Source organism: Leptinotarsa decemlineata, unplaced genomic scaffold (assembly GCF_025532065.1).
Source record: "Leptinotarsa decemlineata unplaced genomic scaffold, Ldec_3_MD MMD2_tig00026354_RagTag_RagTag, whole genome shotgun sequence".
Taxonomy (NCBI): Eukaryota; Metazoa; Arthropoda; class Insecta; order Coleoptera; family Chrysomelidae; genus Leptinotarsa; species Leptinotarsa decemlineata.
The window spans coordinates 17900094-17923934 of record NW_027412702.1 but is presented as its reverse complement, the minus strand read 5'-3'; the positions used below and the strand labels follow the sequence as shown (position 1 = coordinate 17923934).

The following is a 23841-nucleotide window of genomic DNA, read 5'->3' as shown; positions in this document are numbered from 1 at the left end:
TTGACGATTTGACAAAATTTACTTCACAAAATAATAAATTTACATAATATAATGGTACAGCTAAAAAAATGTAACAAGATAATTTCATTTCACATATTTCTCCATGAACTTTTTATGGAACTCGGAGCGTAATGAGTCATTGATGAACATACTATTATTTTTTTCTGGTTCAGACTTAGCACAGTTCTTGAACACAACATCATCGTCCCACCTCCTCTTTACTTTTTGATCCACTTTGGTTGAACCGGAGGAATAGTGTGTTAACAACGGATTTCCACTTAGAATATTCTCCATTCTGATTCTCTCTTCCTCTTGGCGCCTTTCTATTTCCTTATTGGTTTGTTCAATTGCTCTTTCTTTTTTTATTTTCTTCAATTCTGCCAGTAGAGCTTCAGTATCATCGTCGTCATCACTAGAATCAGAGTCTTCGTCTAAAGGGTCATCAGCATCTAGACTTGCTGCAGGTACTTGGTCTAACTTCAGCCTTTTGGCATGGTCAGCTCTTACGCCAGGCCTTTTCTCTCGTTCCCTTTCTTCTAATTCTTTACGGAAATCACGAGCCCTAGTCTCGTCAATAGTTCCTTGACCATGCTCTCTAAAAAAATAAGACCATTAGATCCTTCACAATATATCATAAATCACAAACAAACTGACAATAATAGCCTAACTCCAATCAGTTGATATTAATAGGATGCAAATTATTTTTTGTACTTTTGTATGAACAAAACAGCTTTCAAGCAATTTGAAAGAAATAAACATAAATTCTTAAAGTTTGAATTCCTTGAAGTTCTGGAAAGTTATGTTACCTATATGAACTACAGTAATTTTTTTCTCAATGCAGACAATTTGAATGAAAAATATATACATGCTATGAAAATTAACCTACAATGCTTATAATACATGAACATATACAAAAAGAAAACGTATGGAAAAACAAACTACCTGTATTTCAATTTAGTGTGGCCTGGCAAATCTCTGCTGGAATATTGTCTGGAAATGGCACTCAAATCTTTTTCATTTTTACCCTGGCCACCTCGAGCTGGATCGAATGTAGGACGAGCAGCAGTTGTCATTTTTCAAACGATTATCACAACTCTGATTTTGATTTCAAAACTAAATACACTTTGTGACTAAACTTCGGAAATAATGAACATAGAACACCTTATACTTTATGAAAATTAATATTGAATACTGGAAATTGAGTTTTATTTTGAGTTATAACAAATATGACATATGACTAATGAAGTTTCATTCTTCCTTAGGGATTACAAAATAGTGCCAACATTAGGCAATGGCAAACCTTTGGTTAACAAAATTCCGTGATATCATTGGGGGATATTAATTTGGCCATACTGATAATACTTTTAACTAGGTAATGTACCATTCATTTACACTGATGAATAATTTGTGATGTTTAATGCTTATATTGAACTCACTCGTGATATCAAGTCGTAATTTCATAAATTCATTTAGTCCTTTTTTTTATAATGTTATCCAGTTTTGGTGCTGAACGGAAGATAAGGCAAGTGTCTTAAGCCGAAACATCGGATGTCCACCAGTGAAGATGACAGTGTTTCATGTAAGTGAAATTTTACCTATCTCATTTACTATATTGTGTAGCACTCCTGTGAATGACATTTGATTCAATTCCATAACGAGTATTTGGAATACGAACTGAATAGAGAAACGTGTTTTTGTACAATTCAGTGTTCATATAAAAGTATTTGTTTCGAAAGTATTTTTCTTTCGTGTAATCAATTGTTTATATGAAAGTAGTTATTTCGAGAAGGCTTTTCCTCCAGTTTGTATCCGAAAGTAAATTCTTTGCTTCATCTACACATCTTTTTATAGAGTTAATTTTATGTAATTGATTGCTTCTTCACTCTTTTTTTTCCGAAGATTCCCACTTCTATTGGTATAAAGATGGAGAAGTAGGAAGTAGAAACGACTCCTACTCTTCTTCTTTATTCTGAAATTGTTCCAGAAGTTGTATAGACCATATTATTAGTTAGGTTAGGATTTCACTTTTGGCGCGAGGTCCAACTTCAAAAAATCCTGCTCGGTACCAATAAACGGTGCGTTCCACTAAGCGGTCGTTATGTGAACAGATCTCTTGAATTTCAAAATAATTAAAATTCAAAATATTTTGGAGAAATATTACGGAATTATTTTTGTATATCAATTTACATTCTTATTGGAGTCAGATAATTAGTATTTTATCTGATAGGTAGAAATTGGAATCTCTAGCGTAAAACGAATCTAAAGAGAAAACAGCGAGGATGGCAAATTAATTATTTTTGGATCTTAAAAAAATTTTCAGCCACAGGAATTTATGTGGCTGGAAACAGTGTGTAAGGATAAGAAGTGAAATCCGCTGTTTTCTTCATTACACATAAGTTTGCTTAATCTCCATGAATCTTCAGGTCAAATTGTTTCTTTGATGACTTATACTGCAGAAACCTGGGAAAGACCGAAAATAAAAATGGAGATTAATATGCTAAATATTGAATACAAGTAATTTCAGATACAACTGGTAGCTCAGACCATTTTTTCCATAGGCTTGTTCTGTACCACTAAGTAAAAAATATATGATGTTCAGAAAAATGTTATCTGAGACTTAGCTGAATGCAATGACTTTCCTTCAAATTCAGTAGAAAAGTTATTTAGGAAACATACATTTAGGAAGAATCTTCTCAAAAAGACACTGTTTCAAAGTTCATTGTTCTTCTTTATGAACCAAGATACACTCACAGATTATATTGTATTTTGAAAAAGTTAAACATCAATTGCTTTCTAAACTGCTCACCTTAACAAATGTAAAATAATCCTTGAGAAAAATGTTGGAAATGAAGATATATGAAATAAGCTGTGAGGACCCAGGCAGAGATCATGGCGGTCAGACTAAATGTGCTATTAAAACTTGTTTCAAAGAACATGCAACACACATTCGGCTTCTGTGACCAGAGCAGTCTAGTGTCTTTTGAAATTTCTTGGACCACTGCCATAGAATAAATGAATATTTTGGAATAAGGTTAGTGTGGCATGGAAACTATGAACTGTGACAAAAGTTCCATTCCAAACAGTCCATTGTTTACTTTTATATGAATCACTCTAAAGTAAGTGAGAACTTTCACGAGAAAATTTCCCTCCAATTTCTACCCAAAAAATCATGATGTGTGCCTAAAGTGAAAATGTATCTGTACTCCTGGAGATGTCAACTTGGTTGGTGAAACGATTGTCGAGAAGAATGTTGCAGTTCTGCTTTTTGGGAGCAGTGCTTGTTTTGAATAGATAATTGTGTTGCAAGGTACTCAACCACTGTATTATGTTTCAAAAATAATTCCAAGGAATGTGAAGAACAAATAATTTATTTTACAAATTGATATCAATAATCAAACAATTGTAGTTCATTAACTCACATCTGGAAGACAAAAAAATTGTTCTGTTAAAAAATGTTGTTTGACACAGTTTGTCCCTTGGATCTAACACAAGGCACCATGAAATTGAATACAAAACTGATTCAAATCTAATAAGTCATAAAAAGTGGTAACAAATCATAAAAAATATAATTGATAAAACCTAATTAATTACATTCATTAACTTATAGTTTTAAAATGTGAGCTTAGATTATTCCAACTTCATACATAGGTTTATCGACAATTAACCTATCAAATCCTAATCTGGTTAGATCAATTGTTTGAAATCTACCATCTAAAATAAGTTCTGCAACGGCTCTTCCAACTGCGGGGGCTTGCTGGATACCTAAAAAGTTGAAAATGAGGGGTTAACAGAAATATAACAGTTCCAAAAATAAACTGTTTATACACTACTATGATTGTGTCATTAAGATTAGTTTAGTTGTCCTCATCATATCAAAAATGAAATCTGGCTTCAGTTAGATGGCGCATCATCACATTTTTGGGGGAAGTTACAAGAGGAGTTGGATGTAACGTTTCCTGATAAGTGGATTGAACGAAAAGGACCTATCTACGATGAAAATAATTAAACAATCATTGGTAATAAGGACCTATTCCTTCGCGGCCAGACCTAACATTTTTTAATGAGGAACAGTAAAATCAGAAGTTTGCCATACTGCCACTACTACACAGGAGGCCATATAATTCGTTAGGAATTTCAACTATTTATCACTCCTCATCTGAGCCACGTGAGAAAAAACTTTTTTCAAAAATTCAGAAAATGTACAACCATATTATAATATTCTTAGTGTAACTCTTAGTGATATGTTAATTGCATGTGTACATGCATTTGTTTGTGTATTAGGATTTCCTATTGAATTATTCATTCAATTAAATAGTGAGGTTGAAGAAAATTTGAAAATGTGCTATAAGTGTAATTACTGTCGTTTCTTTTGATGTGAATTTGAAACGTATTTGTTCACTAATCTTTTAAAAACATTTTGAAAAATGCAAATAAAGTATGGTTGGGAATGATATATTGAATGTTGGTAATATAAATGTTCCTCAGATCATTACATGCTATTTGATGTTCTCTGAGCTACATCACCGAACAACTTTCAAATCTTTTAAAAAACAGCTTGATTACAATTTTTTCATTCAGAACAAGCATCACTTCGGAATTTTACAAAAACAACAATAACTGGGCAATGGAGCATTGTGGCTGGAAAAAAAATCAGTCCTGAGTAGGACAGTGAGGAACATTTCATTGATAGAAAAATAAAGAGGTTGTTCCATTCAAAAAAATTATTTATTTTATTTCACGAAAACATGCAACACCCTCTACATATAAAAGTCTTTTCGAAATGTGGCCTTCCCGATGACATATAACTTTCATTTCAAACTTCATTTATCGACATAAAAACTTGGCAAGCTAACTTGTGATTTTTATCAAGTATTTGTTTTTATTCGAGGACCACCTGCCCGGCACTGTTGATGCCCAACAGGCTGAAACAGCTGTCTACTAGTGGCTCTCAATTCATTTTGATGGGAATTATTTTCCAGCAGCTTGACTGCATCAACCTTCCTTGATTTTATATCATTACTGGAAACATGTGGATTCGTTTTCCGATGGCATTCCAGGAGAGCTCCCCAAATTTTTGCCAAGGCAGTTGTTGGTTTTAAAGATTGGTCAAACCACAAATTCCGACATAAACTTGGCAAACTAATTTGGGAGTCACACCAATAGGGAAGTTGAATAGAGTTTAGCAGTCAAAGACAAAAATATTGTGAATTTTTTTTTTGTTCGAGCTTTCAAGGCGTTAATTGCATCTTCCTCAGGAACTCTACAATTATTACTCAATCAGATGGAATGTGGATTAAAACATGTTATTACTTACAGAGATGAGGTTAAAATTAAGTTCACATAAATATAACAAAGAGGGTCCACATGTTTGTAAGTCAGGAATAAAAAGGAAAATTAAAATCAAGACGTCAGACATAAATAAATAAAAAAAAATGTTTACCATGTCCGCTAAATCCTGAAGCTATATACATATTTAGGAAGTAGGGGTGTGGTCCAATAATTCCGTTCATATCAAACGTGTTGTATTCATAAAATCCACTCCATGCCCCTGTCACCTGTAAGTTATCTGTTTTAATTGAAATTGAAACTGTTGATAACATTTTCCTAATGCAGCCTATTACTTATAAAAATTATCATATCCGATTCTGAGTAATAACTCATTCGATAAGTCAAAAAAATATTTTTTCCTGGTTTGAATTTAATCAAACTTCTGTATAAATTTTTTGAGGATAGCCAAATTCAAAACATCGCTCAAATTTGGCTTTTAGTGTACACAGTCATTGTACAAGAGCGAATTAAATATGAACAGAGCTTATAGTTTAGTATTTTCATTTGCACAGTACAACATAATTTGGATACCCCTGATTTTCATATATAATCTGCTCTTATAATAATACATTTTTCCCACCAAAACTGAAATTTTTCAAATGCAACATCAAAAAATGAATCTGGGCACGAACATTTCTACCCCTTCGTCATCGTTAAAGAGATGATCTCCCAGTTCTTCTTTGAGTGGTATAATCATGGTATGTTTGAAAGTGGTTGACAATGTTTCATGGTGAATATGACGATCAGTGAAACTAAGAGACCATTGAAAATCCGCATTGCCGAGCACAAGAAAAACACACAGCGAGGAGAAAGCAGCAAATCGGGAATAGCAGAGCATGTTTGGACTCGTCAACATAACATCAAGTGGGCTGAAGCTGAAATCATCCACAAGGAGGAAAACTGGTTTAAGAGGAAGTTCAAAGAATCTGCATATATGTTGTCCAATGGCACATACAGCTAAGCTAGCGTAGAGATAGGCAACATAAGGAAACCTGTAATCAAGCAGATAACGGTCAACTCCCACTAAGCCGATGAAGGGGATAGAGAAATGAGGGAATAGGACGAAGTGCTCGAATGACCTGTAGTCATCTCTCGGAGGAACAGTCCAGTCATCTCCCCAAGACGATTGTGGGTACTAACAATTACAACGGCGTGAGGTAACTTGGTTTGAAATCTTTTTTTATTGATTTTTTAAGTTTTTGCTTATTTTAGTTTTCATTCATTTTATTTTTCAGGTTTTTACTCTGTGGCCATTTTCATTTTGTATCTTGATTATTCTATTCGTTTTATTACATTTTCATTTCACGTTTTATTGTTTAATATAATTGATATTTTAGTTATTCATTCTAATTTTATTTGTTCTTTCATAGATTTCGAATCATACTAGAATCATATTAGACAATGTAAGTCCAAACTAATAAAAAAAAATACAATCATGGTAGTCACACGGCAACACATCGGCGTATTTTTCAGTGAATTCTGGGTTAATGTAGTTGTGTGTGGCCAAACATTGTCACGGAGCAGAATTGCACTTCAAATTGCATATCTTATTTGTCTTTGCAATCTCAGAAAACGTTGCATCAACTTTTCCAGCAGAAAAACAGGTCTTGGCTTTCTGTGTTGCTGCTTCTCCAGGTTTTGCTACTCCGCGCTTGCCTGCTTAGATTCCGAAGTGTAATGATGTATTGATGCCTCATCGCAGGTTATAAGGTGCCTTAAGAGATCGTCCCCCTCTATTTGATTTCATGTCAAAAGTCTTTCACACACAGACTATTTGTTTTCTGATCTTCCATCAAGAAGCGAGTTATTCACCTTGCAGACACTTTTTGGTAACCCAAATCATCTGACATGAATGATTGGGCAGTCCCATACAATATTCTGACGGGTGCAGCATTATTACATATTGTGAGGAGGTTTGTTTCCTTCAGTCATCTCATGGAATGCATGAATATTCATGTTATTGCTGTTCATATTCGATTCACCCTCATATCACTGAAAACCTTGGTACAACAAATCATTATTACCTTGACAGCATTGAAAGCTGGAACTCTCTTTGCTATAAGAGGCCAAACAGTTTCATCAAAGTAGGAATAATCGACATCCATATTGTCGGTTGGGGGCTCGTTTTCTGGATCTGGAGAACGTCCGGCAATAAAGGATCCGCCTAGCCCATCTCTTCTGAAGTATGCACCCGAATGATCGATCACCATAGGAGTATTTATACTAGGAGGATTTCCTTGACAATTGAATGAATATACATATCGTTTTCTGAAAAATCAAATATACCGTCAGTTATTTCTAAATTAGAAAAAAGTTACTCAATTTACAGCTTATCTAATGACGTTTTAAATTTTTCGAAATTCTGATCGGCTCCAGATGTATTCAAAACGGACCGAAATTTGTCAATTTCGTTATAATTTTTTCTGGGTCAGAAAAAAGAATTAGGTGGTAGAAGTTAGGCTTATTGACAACAACTTCATTGGTGTATAACACAATCAATATTTCTTGCATTTTATGTCATTTGAATATGCTTAAAAATGGAAAACTTTTTTCTTATCCATTCGACTTTGTATCTCTTTTGGCTATTTTGAAGATGTACTGAGAAATTGAATTTTACACTCAGTCGAGTTGTTTTGTAGTTCGTATTACATTCCAACGATTTTGTTTAATAGAATATTGAAAACAAATTCTCTCCCAAATCATCACACATGTAAATAACAAACTCAATGTCACTTGAATCATCTAATGTAAAACAATAAATTTCTTGTTTGATAATGAATTAAAAACTGTTAAATGCGACTACTAACAATTTTGTATTCCTTTAAATTGAACCACATACAATCCTTGAAGAAAAATATATATGAAAAAATTAAATAATTTTCAATATTTTCATGATGATGATGACTTGGAGTGTTTAAACTTTATTCTAATTGATAAGACTTTTCCCAACAAAATGGCTCTAGAGAAAAACAAAAAATTTCAACATCTCAAAAATAATCTCTGCGTGAAATATAAGATTTGAGATGTGCAATAATTGAAATATATGAATTTTCAGTAAATAGTCGGGGCATTTCACAGGGATCATACCTGAACCAGTATAATTTCAGGATATTCAGAATAATTACCCTCAAAACTTTCCAATTGTACAAATGATTGCATATTTACAAGATACAAACTTCAATTGCATTCATCAAATACTTTTAGAAAAAATTTTGTAGGAAGAGAAAAATTCTTTCTACAAGAGTGTTGAAGGTTCAGACAAAGACTAAAATGCAAAATGCTACAGGAACATTCAAGACTTTCAAACTAAGTTTACATATTTTTTCGAAAATTTTCAAAGATAGACAAAATATATATTTCATATCTCATCCATTTTCAGATGGTAGTCCAGACAAAACAAACCATTTTTATAAGGTTTAATGTAGAATCAATCAAATTTAATGATGAGATAGCAAGTTTCTCTGGGCTTTGATGTCATGCAAGTAATCAAACCTTTTTTCTATTGGAAGTGGTATCGACAACATTCCAGGACCAATACCTATTCTTGCTAGTTTTGCTACTTCTGCCGATTCACATCCAGCTGCTATGATACATAAAGCAAATTTGATTTCTCTGCATTTGTCTTCATTTGGTAATTTAACCTGAAACAAAAAAATTATTTAAAATAGAATTAAACCTTTCACTGTTGAGAGTGTGATATCACGTCCTCTGGATGTCTCAAAGAACACAGACAGCACATTATCCCGTCATATTCAAATGTATTTTCAAATGCACAATATGACTTATTCTACAGTGTGTTTTATGAAACTCCAAACGTTAGGGATCAAAAAGAGGACATCAGCGAAATACCTCTAAATAAGGATAATTTCAATAGAAAAATGTAATGATGTTTCTTTTTTTGGAACAGAGTATCGGAAGAATGAGAAATCGTTGAAAATACAGGCCTAATATTGGTTATGAATGTGCAAAGCTTATTGCCCAAATTTGATGAAATCAATGCCTTAATAGGTGAAGTGAGGTTAACTAATGACATTGGGGACAACAAAATCTTTATTGATGGATATCAAATTACCAGAGTTGACAGTGAAAGTCGACATACAGGAGGAGTATTAATTTACCTAAGACATGATTTAAAAATATTAAATTTAGATAAACATATCTCAACAAAAAATTTTTGTATATTAGAATTAAAAGTACTATACAATAAGAAGTGTATCCACCAAGTTTGTTTATATCATTCACCCAATAGTAGTAATGCTGATTTTTTGAACTTTTTTGAACAGTGGGCCACTTCTTTGTCTGATATAAATTGCTTGGTTCTGATTGTGGGGGATTTCAATATAAATTTCTCAGCAAACACCACCTACAGCAAACGATTGAGGGAAATTACCTCTGATATGGGCTTCATGCAAGTTATTGATGATATTACTCATCCTACTGACAATGGTGAAAATGGTGGAAGGAAGTATTATAGTTCTGGTGATTACTAACAGGAATATTTCAGCTCATATACACAAAACTCCAAAAATAAGTGATCATTATTTAATTACACTTAATTTAAACAATGATAAAGACCAAACACCATACGAATATTGTATATACATTAGAGGCAAAATTAATTATGATATAAATAATGAGCTGGCGAAGGTAAATTGGGTATACCATCATGATAATGTAGATGAGAAATGCCAGTATCTGACAGGTATTATGAAAGAATGTTTGGATAAAGCAGCTCCAAAACAGGAAAAAATAATTAAACCGGAATATAAAGAATGGTGGAATGATACAGTTAGAAATGCAGTAGTATACAGGGATAATAAATACAAACTATATAAGAAATCAAAATAGATTGAAGACAAAGAAAACTACAAACAGGCAAGAAATAATGTGGTGAAAGTTATTAGAGAACAAAAATCAATATTTTACAGGGACAAAATAGATAATTGTAGTGGTGACCCCAAAAAAATGTGGAAAACACTGAAACATTTGCTGTCACCAAAAGAAAGAACAAAATTCACCAAGTTAGAGATTGACAATGAGGAGGAAGTAGATATTAATATGATTCCTGATAAACTCAATACATATTTTGTAGAAAGTATCAATAAATTAGTAGAAGAAATACATACATATTGAGACACAAGATGAAATAAGGATACAAAACACTGCAGAAGAACATTTGAGTGATTTCAAATTGATTAGTTTTGAGGAGCTACATGATATATTGTTGACAATGAAAAATAAAGGTAGTGATGATGATCTAACAACGGAATTCCTAAAAAAAGTATATCATAATATAGAAGGCCCATTATTAAACCTTGTCAACTATTCCCTACACACCGGTACATTTCCATCTATGCTGAAAGTATCAACAATAATTCCAGTTCCAAAAGTAAAGAATACAAGTAAAGCCAGTGATATACGACCAATAAATACTTTGTTGGCAATAGAAAAACTAATTGAGAAAGTTGTCTATGTACAAATGTTGAATTTTTTAAATAGTAATAATATTCTAACTGAAAATCAATCAGGTTTTAGAACTGGGCATAATTGCGAAACAGCGGTCCAAAGTGTGATATGTGGACATATCAAAATATGAATGTAGGAGCAGTTTACTTAGATTTGAAAAGAGCCTTTGAGACAGTAAATAGGAAAAGACTCCTGCTTGAATTGAGAAATTATGGAATATCCGGTACAGTCTATAAATGGTTTGAAGATTACCTAAATAGTAGAAAACAAGTAACAAAACTTAATAATGTAACGTCCTGTGAAATTGTCAATAACAACGGAGTACCTCAGGGCAGTACACTAGGACCACTCTTATTCCTAATATATATAAATGATATTGTTAATGAGGTAGACAAGTGTAAAATTCATCTCTTTGCTGATGACACACTTGTATATTACCGTGCACATGATGTGGAACATTTGATAGATACAATGAATAGTGAACTACAAAAAATAAGTCGGTGGTGTAGTTATAATGTATTGAAATTAAATGGTAATAAATCAAAATTCAGGTTATTTACTAATAAAACGGGATATCATGAACTTGAAAGCAGACACTTAAATATCCATATCGATAATATAGAAATAGAAACCTTTAGTGCGACAAAATATCTTGGTGTCTTAATTGATAGAGGCTTAACATTCAAAGAACACGTACAAGGGGTAATAAAAACTATCTCAAGAAATGTTAGCTTTCTAGGAAGGATTTCGTCAACACTTACAAAATCTACAGAAATTATAATATTAACACACTTATATTACCACATTTTACATTTTGTGCATCGATAATATATACTGCCAATAAAAATGAAATGGATAGCACTCTTGCATTATTCAAAAGAAAGTTGAAGAGTCATCTTTTGGGTGAATGAACTAGTCTTTATATAATATAAATTTTGACTGTATAAACTTTTTTTTTTGTATTCTATATTTGTATTTTGTTCGTGTTTTATATTGACTAACAACTGTGATATTTTAAGTAGATGTTGTATATTTATCGTAGTACTCATACTTTGAAATTTTATTCCTGAGTTTAGTTGACTAACACATTTTGGTGTTGTATTTGATTATAGATGTATTGTATTAGCAGTTTCATTGCTAAATAAAGGATTTATAATATTCAAACGAATACAATATTTGTTTGAAAATGTCCTTGTATGGCGAGAAACTGCAGTAACGTTAGTTAAAAGTGGTATAAAAATATAGAAAGTTTCAATTCTCATTTTTTATGACTTCATCATTATCATAAATCTATCTAATATGCAAAATCATAGATGGAAACTCACTACTAGGGTATTTGTTCCCTCATAAGTTCCTTGGTCTACTCCTTGAACCATGATACTTGACTTCTCTTCAAATAAAAAATCTACAGCTTCACCTGTAACGTACTGAGCTCCTAATTGTTTAGCTCCATTTTTCAACAAGGTTAGCAGAGACCACGGATCAAACCAGCCTTCTTTTTCCAATCCCAAACAGCCAAGAGCAACATCTGAAACGTCCATATAAGGAAATCTGTGAAAAGATATTCTTCCATTATAAGATTGCAAGGTTTTTTTCTGAAATATTATTTAGTAATAGCATTATTTTACTGGGAAAAAATAGTAATGTTTTGTGTGGTGAGCTACACAAAATTTATTTTGTTACGTGAAACATGCTATTTTTTCTTCAAAAGTGAAAATGTTAACCTTTTGAAAAAATTATAAAATGTTTTATCTTTTTGACAAGCACAAAAACTCGCCTAATGTAGAGTCTGCCTTTTCTGCAGCAAATGTCAACTTGACATATAATTCAATTATGCAGTGGTTAAAACTGCTAATCATGTTATCAATCATCTGCTGTGTCCAAAATCACATTATTAATTCACAGAGGTAATATGTTCTTAGTGGAAAGTGTTCTTGAGATAGTTCAATCAAAATCAATGTGTTGAGTGGAAAATCAATGAATTCCATTTCAGAGGATTCTGAGAAAGACTGAATCTTAGGTTTCAAGTCTACAGAATTATTCTATTTATATGTTGAACAAGAGCAAACTTGAAGTTGATAAGAACGATGCTGTTATAATGGGAGGAATCTTAAAATGCCGAAAGACTAGAGAGAGGAGGTGGAACTTCATCGTTCTTCCTAGGGCACATTTTCATTGTTTTTTAGCTGTGTTTTATTCAACAAATAACATTCAGAACAGACGTGCACAATGTAAATATTAGGTACACGGGAATATCAACACCTCTTTCTTTCTGGTCCGACTTATTTAAAATTTCATTTAGTTATTGAATTTGTCTTGTTTACAATGATCTATCTGAACCTATTAGTATGTGTAGAAACCTACCTTTCCTTCAATTTTTCTTTAGTAAGTAAAACATTCACAGCTCCCAGTTCCCTTTGCAACTTATTATTATCTTCAAGTAGTGGGGCCCCTTCCTCATTTGCTAATAGTAAGTAGCCATGAGGATGAAAATTCACATCAGCATCAGGACCAAACCTCTTTTTCAAGGTTCTCAAAAATTCGGCCCCATATAGAGACATCTGGATATTCTCAGCTAGGGAAAATTGTTGCCTCAAACCTCCTACTGACAAAGCAGTAGAACATTTTTTGTACTACAAGTTGACTATATTAGAGCTTATTTTAGATGTAAAATGATTTTATAATCACCGTTGGATCTTTTTCCAGAACTACTACTTTTACTCCATCATAATTAGATTTTTCCTTCAACCAGTAGGCTATGGAACTGCCAATGGCACCTCCTCCTACAATAACTATATCTGCATGTCTAGGAAATGATCTGTCCTGAGACTTGATGCGATTTTTTGGGCGATTTTTTAACTGAATGTCGTCCCTCAATATTCTAAAAGTTCTGAAAATTGGGTTTTCGAATTCTTCATTTAACTGTCTGGATTTATGAAAATGCCTCCTATTCACCTTGTACGTAGTTCTGACGAAATTTCCCAACATTTCACTGCTTTTCACTTTTCTTGGATACTATGTTTTCATAGAAAAGTGCGCCTGGCAAAATTCATTATCATGTTCGTATGTACAAATAATTGGGGTCAAAAAGAATCATCTTTTACTGATAAGAAAAAGGGCAATCTTCTTTGAAGTCATGAAAAATTTTAGTACACAACAATTATATAAGATAAAAAGAGGTTATTGAGGTTAAGAGATCATTAAGGTTAACGAGCACAAGCAGAAGGGAAGTTTAAACGTTCAAATATTCAGAAGGAACAAGGAAAACTCGAGGACGGTGCCTTACATCTGAAGAAAGGAAGCCAATGGGGAACAAGCATATATAACTCAGTTGAAAAACCCAAAATGAGTATCAGTGCTTGGAATTATAAACGAAATTTCAATTTCCTTTTAACACAAAATACAAATTGGAATATTTGAACTAGCCAAAAAACGCCCCCCTAGCGGTTACTGGTGGATACATTACTACATCATTACTACTCTCCACCCTTAGTTCCAAATTTTCACAGAGAGGGCCTTTCACTTGTAGAAATTTAAGTAACCGGTTCTTTCCAGGGGTCGGTTTTATTATTACTTTTGATCAGGATGTATAAATTTGAAATATTTTTTTTTATTATTCATAATTCATCATAACTGAAGTCAATTGTATTATTATTGATAACTAATTATGGTTGTAGTTGAACTTGACTTCAAGGTCAAATTGAGTAAGAAGTGTAGGCAATGTTCAAATTTGAAAAATAAAATAGTGATTTGAAGTATTCAAAAAACACTTTGTGCGTGTTTCTTTATACAATAGCTTCTTCAGGCGTGTCTATACTGCTTAGTGAACATCTCACAATAAAGTTTTTCTTGAATAGGTTATGGGTTTCCATTAAGCATCGGCCAATTCCATCACATATAGTTTAAGATTTCTGAGGCCCATATCAATTATTTCTTCGATAGAATGTAAAATACATACATATTTCTTCCGAAGGAGTTGAAGGGTTCTAAGGTTCTATCACTTTGTTAATGTCAAAATCTCGACTGTCAAGGTTGGATTTTCCAAGAAAAAATAATGAAATTGTGATAGTCCTTTTGCACTTCCGTAAAATTCAAATAGCATTTTTTCATCATGGTAATCGGTATTTGATTGGATCAATAAACTCCAAATATAGAAAGGTGATACAGTGAACGGATTTTCAAATTAATGACACTTAATTAAGCCAAACATGTCTTTTATTCAGTACTCTCCAAACAAAAATTCTAGTAAATTCCCAAACGGGCGCAAGGGGCCAGTGTTTCCCAAACTTTTTTGATAAACACTGTATAATTATTATTACTAATTATATTTTCATCATTGTGAAAATACACACCTCTAAAAGAAAATGGTAAAGATGATATAATATAATTGACTTCAAATATACTATAATTAAAAGTGTATTTCTACTTGATACGTCGGACATTCACAGATGAGATGATCAACACTCAAGTTTTCGTGATAATTTTTGTTATAATTAGAAATAATTATAAACCAACTCAAGGAAATCGTTACGTATGACGGTGGAAGAAGTGGCAAACTCCCAATTGAATTGCATATGCACAAGTAATTGATTGACAGTCCGTCGCATATTTCTGATGTGTACCGCTCTTGGTGGAATCAAATGTGTTAGTTCACTTGAACACATTCCGTGAAAGTATCTTCAAAAAAGAGACAAATCTCCTAACTTTCTTCGATGTTCCAGACTATCAAGGTCGCAAGTGATGTTCGTGTCTCGAATCAGGCGGATGGCTCTTTTCTGGATGGAATTCAGCAACTTCAGGGTTTGCTTAGGGGCGGAGCTCCATACATGAGAACAATACTCCAAAGAAGGTCTGATCTGAGCATTATAAAGTATCAAAAGTTGCTGAGGTGTGTACAGTTTTCTGGTTCGGGACAATGTTCCAAGCTTTTGAGAAGAAGCTTTTGCAATTCCAGCGACATGATTGTGCCAAAACATATTGGTATCCATTTAAACTCCCCAACAAACTTATCGAAGCAGAAAAAGGAATTGTCTGTCCTGACACTATTATATCTGGTTCAGAGACATTCATCTTTTTGAATTGAACCTGATTACTTCGAAATCACCTCTAGATCTTCATTAAGATATGCAACCTCCTACTGCCGGTGAAGATGTGTAACCGCAGCCGATGTCCTGGAATCCAAATAGAATGACAAGTGTGTGCTATCGTCCGCAAAGCAATATATTGGGTTCTTGTTTTTTTCCAATAAGTCGTTGATATACAATAAAAAGAGAGTTGGAGACAATATAGAGAAGATATTCGAGAGATATCAATTTCTGGTCCTAGTATAATATTTATGGGCTAGCCCGATTTTCCATATATAAAACCCTATTGTCATAAATAAAAATGCAGGCTTTTAAAATATAATTGCCATAAGTGTTGAAATTTTATATCAGCCGAAAGCATCTCTACAAGGATCTCTATTCCTCGTTCTGGCAATAATTCATGTAGCATACTTTGAAATAGTGAAGTCTTTGCTTGCAAGTGAAGTTGTATCCCAGTTTAGTAAACCATACCCCTTATGGAAATAGGCATAATATAATGTTAGCAAGATATTCTCACCACATAGTTTACCAGAAAAGTATTGCTTCGAGGCAGATTCATTGTCCAAAGAATTTCTACCTAGGAAGCTGCGGTATTAGCGAAACGCGCCTAGAAATAAAATAGTGTTATTAATGTTCATTAAGTAACGGGCCAGTCCATTCATAATTCGATAGAATTAATTGGGGTTCTTGGGAATACTAGCGTGAAACAGTTATCTGAGAAGACGTATAAAGATAAAAAAATGTATTTATTTTAAAGCATGAGTTGAAGACCGATGGACTTGTCGAAAAACAAGAAGTTGTTCTCCAACTTCCACTAATAACGATCTTCTTACTGGACTGGTGTGACATGCTCCAATAGAGAGAGAGACAAATAGAGAGAAATATACTTTATTGCCACGAAGAAAATAATTGTTATAGACAAAGCAGTCAGTTATAAAAGTAATGAATAGTATTTGAATAAATAAACATATAGAATATATAGGTGAATAAAAATAAAGAAATTGAAAGTGAAATCGCGCTAGATTAAAATTATCATTAAAAAAGTCCTCCAGATGATAAAAAGATTTTTCAAGAAATAGAAATTTAACAGTCTTCTCAAAATTATTGTAATCGTTTATATGACTTAACGTCCATTATAAAATCGAAATTTTTCTGTGGATAGGAAATTGTGAACAGGCAGTGTACAACTTTATAAGATTTTTCTTTGTCGTATATACTGTTTTAACAATGAAAAAATCCTTGTTTGGCTTTGAGGATATATCTATAACGGCAGGTTTTTGTGCTCTGATCTGCAGAAAATTGTTGTTTGCCACTCCCCGGAATGCAATATTAGTGAATTTAACACAAATATCAAAATGCAATAAACCATTGATATGTTTGTCTGTTTCTGTTTAAAATCTGTTTTCCGTTAACCAGCTGTCGTTCGTAGGAGTGCTGACTGCATTGACTATAACAATTATTTTGTTATGATTGTTATAGACAATAGTAGGAAAAGAGTTGGACCTAGTATTAAACGTTGGGAAACGCCATACTTAATGTACTTCTTATTGGAACAAGAGAAATTTTTTACTATTTGATGATGGTTAGTTGAATATGTTTCCACCATGGTTATTGAATGAAAATTTGAGCCATAATCAATCCTTGAACGAATCAGAACCATGTAAATGAGCATAAGGGTAGTACTATCATAAATATATACTATATATATTATAATTTCTATGGGTACTATCAGCCCTTCAAAATTGATTGACTAGAATTTTTAGCAGATTCGGACCACTTTGACGAATATTCTTCTTAGAATAAATTTTAAATGAACCTGTCAATGTTTTCAAGGCATTTTAGAAGGTATAGGGGAAGAAAGGCATTCCTTCCGGAGAAATAAATGCATCAATTATACAGAAATTAATTTCTTCAGGTACCGATAAAAAACAAAATAGTTCGATAAAATACGATAAGTGCCAGACCATAAGATGTATCTGGCAACGGTGTTTCTCAGTATTTTGCAGGATAGCCAATCTTGTAATTATATTTTATAATATTCTGAATTTTGACAGTTCGCAGGATAGTGGCATTTTGATATTGGTATTGCAGGAATTACTCTTTTGTCTAATAATTATTCAGCTAGCAGATATTTGAACTATTAATTAGACTCATTTGAGTATAAACTGAAACTGTACTTGGAATTCCTTTTTGAAGTATTAAAAAACGGTAGTCTTTTTTTTGCATCCTCATTATCGATTTCAATATTTTTTTGTCTGACGTTGACCTCTCTCTCTCTTTTCCTGTATCGTCAGAATAGAAGACATTTTTAATTTTTTACGACAAAAATCCAACCTCACTTATCATTAGACAGCAGGACGCGTGTTTCGAGTTTCAAGAATCCACCATTAATAAAGTAAAAACGACTCTTTTCATCAAGTTTCCGTTTCAACATGAGTTTATATTGTTGGGTAAGTTCACAGTTTCTTATCAAAATAATCAGGGCTGATAACCTTTTTTTTTATATCAACTAGGGTGCTAACAGTCATGGTCAGTTAGGATTAGGGCACAAATCTGAAGCGGAACCGAAACCAAAGGAAGTTTCTTTGAAGGGTTCCGATCTCAACGTCAAAGATATCGTGTCTATAGCAGGAGGAGCTGGACATACTTTGATTCTGACCAACAAAGGCTATGTTTATTGCTGTGGGTGGAATTCCAAGGGACAGCTGGGTCTTTCCGATGATACCTTGAAGTTGACCCAGATAGAAATTTTGAAGGAGTTCCATATAGTTCAAATTTCGTGTGGTTGGGATTTCAGTGCCGCTGTGTCGGAATGCGGAAAGCAGTTTGTGTGGGGAAACAACCAATACACCCAACTCGGCCTATCAAAAAGCATAACATGTACAGGAATACCATCAAGACTGCAGGTTTCTCAAAAATTAGCTTCTGGTTTCCATCACGTAAGTTGTGGTTTACGACACTCTGCAATGATCACAAGGGATGGAGGACTTCTGGTTGCTGGCACCGGGGCCAAAGGTCAATTAGGGATAGGTCATAATTTTGATGACAACAACTATTTAAGTATATCCAAAGTTCCTGATCTTGAAAATGTGATTAGTGCTGACAGTGGACAGAACCATACGGTAGTGCTTAGGGACAATGGCATCGTACTTAGTTGGGGTGAAAATAAGTATGGTCAACTTGGTGTGGATCCCACTGTAGCTAATAGTTTTGTACCTTTGGAAGTGTTCAATAATGAGGGCCTGAAGTCCGTTCACGCTGGTTGGACCCATACTGCTGGGCTCACGAAAAACGGAGAAGTTTTTACTTGGGGTCGAAATAATTTCGGCCAACTAGGAGCCGAGAGGGAGGTGCCATACAAACCAACAAGAATTCCTACTCTGAAGAGTGTTGTTCAACTTAGTCTCGGTTCCGAACATAACTTGGCTGTAACGAGCGATGGAAAATTATATTCTTGGGGTTGGAACGAGCACGGTAGTTGTGGAACAGGTGATAAAAAAGACGTTAAGGTACCTACTCAAATACTAGTTAATAAAAGAGTCAAGTACGCTTTTGCTTGTACTGGTAGTTCGTTTGCTGTTGTTGAATAACATTAAGACGCATCAATTCTCATTGTGGATCTTTCATGTTCATGAGTATTTTTATAAAGAATTATTAATTATTATTGTATTGTGTATTTTTATAATAAAAATGTGTTTCAGTGTATTGATTATTTTTCTTCTGTTGGCAACAGTTTTTTTATGTTTGTTTGTATCCACTACTTCATTGTCATAAGCAGTGTCAATAATTCTTCAATCTAACAATGTTGAATCAATTTCGTTCAAGGAGTAATTGGTAAATAATATTTTATATCTTCTTATCTCTGTTGAAATTGTTTGTTTACTATAAACTCTCCACTTCAATTTTGTATATATTAAGACATTTTTTTTAATTATGTTTATCTTATCTGTGTTCAAACAAGAATTATGTACTGAATTTTAAAATTGAAAAGATTGATGTTTTCACCCTAAAAAAGAAGAGAAGACGAACAATATATTTGCATATGCCTATTGTACTGGTGATTTCTGAAAATATTCTTTATTAAATATATATTTTACAGAGCAGAATTTTATTCCAATCCATTTTCGTTAAATTTTCCAGTGAAACGGAGGCCAAATTTATTCAAGGCCGTATTCATTCAGTTGAAAAAAATGTGGCAGAGTTCTGTAGTACTTTTGCTCAATATTCTCGTAAAGCAGCCCGATTAAGGGACAAAGGTGATGAAATAGCGAGGCTTGTGCTGAATTATGCTGAGACTGAAAATATTAACAAGTCTTTAGCAGTAGGCTTGGAAAGTTTTGCAGATGATATCTCAATCATTGGTGATTATGCAGATATGCGGGTTCGAATGATTGATGAAAAGGTAGTTGGGGAATTTGCAAAATACGAAGACATTTGTAAGCATGCCAAGGATAAAGTTAGAGATATTTACTCTGCAAGAGACAAGGAAGTCGCTAGAAGGAGACAACTCGATAGGCTAAGGGAAAGAAACCCAAGAAATAGGCAACAAATTGTAAGTTTCCTGTCTCTTGTATTTCTTCTCATTGGATTCATTGTACGTTATAGCTTCTAGTTTTAACTTTAATCTTTGAACATCAGTTGTATTGCTATATCACATTTTTCCTACTGAAGCCTACCAAATTCTTTTATTTCGGTATATTGCTAGGTATACCGTTCCAATAAAATATCAATTTTCAAATGGCTAGTTGGAAAAATTATATTCATTATTTTATTAGTATTCAATGCAATTCGAATAGGTTACAAAAAATGTATTAAAAACTAAATGAACACAAAAAAAATACATTATATTAGTTGTTGTGAAATTAATATTGATGGAACTGCTGGCGTTCAAAATGTCGACAAAAAAAATTTGATTTTTTTTACATATACTCTCACACAACAAAAGTGAAAAGTAAGTCGTATCTAGATTGAGAGATACGATTATGAATCTTCAGTAATTCAAATAGATTCTTGACAAATATTCTCACTTCACACTAGTTCTCTGAATTAGCCTGAGTTATTTTCTAAGTTCACAAATTTTAATCAGTTAAAATCTGTGCAAATCCACAAATTTTTGAAAGCTTGCCAAAAAAAAATTACTTGAGTGTATGATAATTTGATGAAATACCAAGACAGAAGGCCAAGGATTTTAAGCTTATCTCTTTTATTTTGTTCATTGAAAAAGATTTGTTTTTTACTCAAAGTGAATGTATAGACAAAATACATATTTTTTTTTGAAGGAATTTTAAAAAAATATGAGCATTTTCAAATCTTTATAGCTATATTTGTTTGACTCATGGATGATAGCACATTCAGCAATAATAAACCGATGAACTTAAGTTTTTTTTTATTCAATAGTAACACTTCACGTTTATTTGATATTTGAATATCTTTTTATAATTACATGGAGACACAACTTGCATTACTTTTGGCAAGCACAAAATCTCCAGTAGCAGGACTAAGATATCTAGGAGTTTACATTGATGATATATTGAATTGCACTAGTCAGATAGACTACGTTTCATTGAACTTTCTTGACAACCTATGCTAATAGAGTTTTAAAAAAATGTTGACTTTTATGTTTTAACGATATGCAAACTTTTTTCTGCTCTGCAATTTAGAATAATCATTTGGAAGAGTAGGAATGAATTAAATGAAATATTCTTGTGACAAAAAAGATTCTTGAATTATTTCCCATATGAGAAGCAGGGACTCCAGTAGGGCTGTTTTTAAGTTACATAATATTTTGACCATAACAGCAATCTATCTCTGAATCAATAAAATTTTTGATCAACTGTCCAGATCATTTAAAAACACTTCATACGAACCAATTCTATGACATAATAATTGGAAACAATTTTACAGTGCTAAGAATTTTTTTTAATAGTCTGCCTGAGAATAAAGGGCATATTGAAGGTATGAGCAGATAAGTCATCTCTTCGGAAATTTGAAAACTTACAAGTACGTTAATATTTTATGTGAGATATTGTCAGCAGTGTTTTACCATTTGATGATTCATGCATTTGATATGTGACAATTTTTGTTTTTTATTGCCACATTTCTCAGATGTGTTTCTCTGTATTGATCATGCATTTGAAAATAAATTATCCATTTGATTTTCTTGAACACTCTTCAGATTCAAGCGGAAACAGACTTGGTCAAGGCTACAGCTGAGGTTTCAAAGTCAATCCACAACTTGGAAGACAAAACGAATGCTTTTGAGAAACAAAAGCTCCACGATATCAAATCGATATTGTTGGATTTCCTTACTGTTGAGATAGGATACCATGCAAAATGCCTTGAAATATTAACAAAAGCATATAATGATGTGGAATCCATCAATGAAGAATCAGACTTGGAGGTTTGTAAAAAAATGTATATGAAGCACATTATTGGATTTTTTAAAATGTTTTTGTGTAGCGGTTAGATCTTCTTTATCAAATTCAAAATAAGTATGTATCCAAGAGCCATTATGATTAACAATAATCTTTAGACCATTCTTGAAATGGTAGAAATTTCCAAAATATTTAGTTCATAACGGTGTTATCGACTATTTATTCAAGATTTTTACAGAATCTTGCAATTTCTTTTTAATTCAAGTCTACAGTGAAAATTATGTTGAATATGAACATACCTAATTTTTCGAAATAATAACTTGGGTAAAATTTTTGTTGCTCAGGACTTTCAGAAAATAAGAGGAAAAATCGGATCGGTAAATGCAATTCAAAATTCTTTATCAGATTTAAGCTAACTTTTGATTTTTCCTGATAGGAATTCAAGAAATCTTTACGTATCCCCGACACAATCCACCACAAAACCGTTAGAAAAAGCTCTATATTCAGATCTTCTGGTTCATTAGGATCCCTAGGAACTATATTTTCTTCGACACAAAACAAAAAAACACCAGGTATCCCAAATACCAAAGAAAAACTGTCTAAGAGTGAAGATACTTTGGACTCTCTGAAACACAGTATTACTGAAAGCGAAGAAGATGACAGCAATACAGAAGAATATGGTTCTTCCAGTGATAACAGAAATTCACCAACTCTTGTAAGAAAATTCAGGAAATAAAATTTGAAAATTGATTTTGTGTTTATATTTCAACACATTTAAGTAATCAAGATGAAGCTGTACTGTCCAAAAAATAAATTGTTATTGACAATGACAAAACCATAAAATGGTCCATTTGTATGAAATGATCATACCTCTGGATTCACAGTTTTGAAATGATTTACTTAAAAATTTCGTTTAAATGCATTTGTCCATTAATAAGTTATGAAGAAATTAAATTTGAAAAATATATTCAAAAAACATTTCACTGTGAGATTTTCACTCAACAGTTTTACAAAAAGCAACACGTTTTGCTATTGTATAGCATCTTTTTGACAAAGCTTGGTTAAAATAATTAAAAAAACTAAGAAAATTATATGTATTACCTATCGCTACTTAGTCGGATAAAACTATACACTATGAAATTATATACATATCTAGTGTGTTGAAAAAAATTTCAAGTAGATACTTGATATAACAACAAAATAGAACAGAAAAATATAACACAAAAAGTTTGTATTTACATAGTACAATAAGAATGTATGTTAAAAATTACATATTGATGACATAAAATGTATTGAGAGTCAGACACAAGTCAAATCAAAAAGTATCTTGATAGTACTCTGATAAATTATAATAGGTTGTCTCACAAAAAGAAACCTTCAACCCTGAAGTTCCTATTATGGCATGCGCCTTTTAGATGGAATGGAAGGTGATTGAATATTTTCAACCTATTATAAATGAAAGAATCTTTAATAAGGAAATATTTTGGAATGGGCAAATTAAAGTTGTTTTTTTGGCGATTGGCGTTTGAGTTAATTGAAAACTGATTATGATGTTTTACTATGAGACATATAGTTTCAAGAACCTCGTG

General features: G+C 32.6%; 4 protein-coding genes across 7 annotated transcripts; 2 read left to right on the top strand and 2 right to left on the bottom strand.

Annotated features, from left to right (window-relative positions):
• On the bottom strand, positions 1-1249 carry LOC111502483 (spliceosome-associated protein CWC15). Its single transcript, XM_023156575.2, has 2 exons — positions 943-1249; positions 1-595 (listed from the first exon to the last, which is right to left on the bottom strand). The coding sequence occupies exons 1-2, from the start codon at positions 1071-1073 to the stop codon at positions 85-87; spliced, it is 642 nt and encodes a 213-aa protein (XP_023012343.1). The 5' UTR covers positions 1074-1249; the 3' UTR covers positions 1-84.
• A 2101-nt stretch (positions 1250-3350) lies between these two features.
• On the bottom strand, positions 3351-14267 carry LOC111502499 (FAD-dependent oxidoreductase domain-containing protein 1 homolog). Of its 3 annotated transcripts, none has more exons than XM_074184025.1 (8): positions 13750-14261; positions 13483-13684; positions 13159-13438; positions 12120-12345; positions 8821-8969; positions 7353-7596; positions 5441-5555; positions 3351-3762 (listed from the first exon to the last, which is right to left on the bottom strand). In XM_074184025.1, the coding sequence occupies exons 3-8, from the start codon at positions 13353-13355 to the stop codon at positions 3623-3625; spliced, it is 1071 nt and encodes a 356-aa protein (XP_074040126.1). In that variant the 5' UTR covers positions 13356-13438; positions 13483-13684; positions 13750-14261; the 3' UTR covers positions 3351-3622. The 3 variants fall into 3 exon arrangements, with proteins under 3 accessions (XP_074040126.1, XP_074040125.1, XP_074040124.1); XM_074184024.1 differs by having other exon boundaries at positions 13159-13427; positions 13750-14258; XM_074184023.1 differs by having other exon boundaries at positions 13159-13427; positions 13483-14267.
• A 3673-nt stretch (positions 14268-17940) lies between these two features.
• Positions 17941-19976, top strand: LOC111502485 (secretion-regulating guanine nucleotide exchange factor). The gene is made up of 2 exons (XM_023156577.2): positions 17941-18328; positions 18392-19976. Exons 1-2 carry the CDS (start codon positions 18311-18313, stop codon positions 19466-19468), a joined length of 1095 nt encoding a protein of 364 aa, XP_023012345.2. The 5' UTR covers positions 17941-18310; the 3' UTR covers positions 19469-19976.
• Positions 19621-23002, top strand: Fam92 (CBY1 interacting BAR domain containing protein Fam92). 2 transcript variants are annotated; one of them, XM_023156578.2, is made up of 5 exons: positions 19621-19712; positions 20019-20430; positions 22054-22278; positions 22597-22629; positions 22689-23002. In XM_023156578.2, exons 1-5 carry the CDS (start codon positions 19681-19683, stop codon positions 22986-22988), a joined length of 1002 nt encoding a protein of 333 aa, XP_023012346.2. In that variant the 5' UTR covers positions 19621-19680; the 3' UTR covers positions 22989-23002. The 2 variants fall into 2 exon arrangements, with proteins under 2 accessions (XP_023012346.2, XP_023012347.2); XM_023156579.2 differs by lacking the exon at positions 22597-22629.
• The last annotated feature ends 839 nt before the right edge of the window (positions 23003-23841 follow it).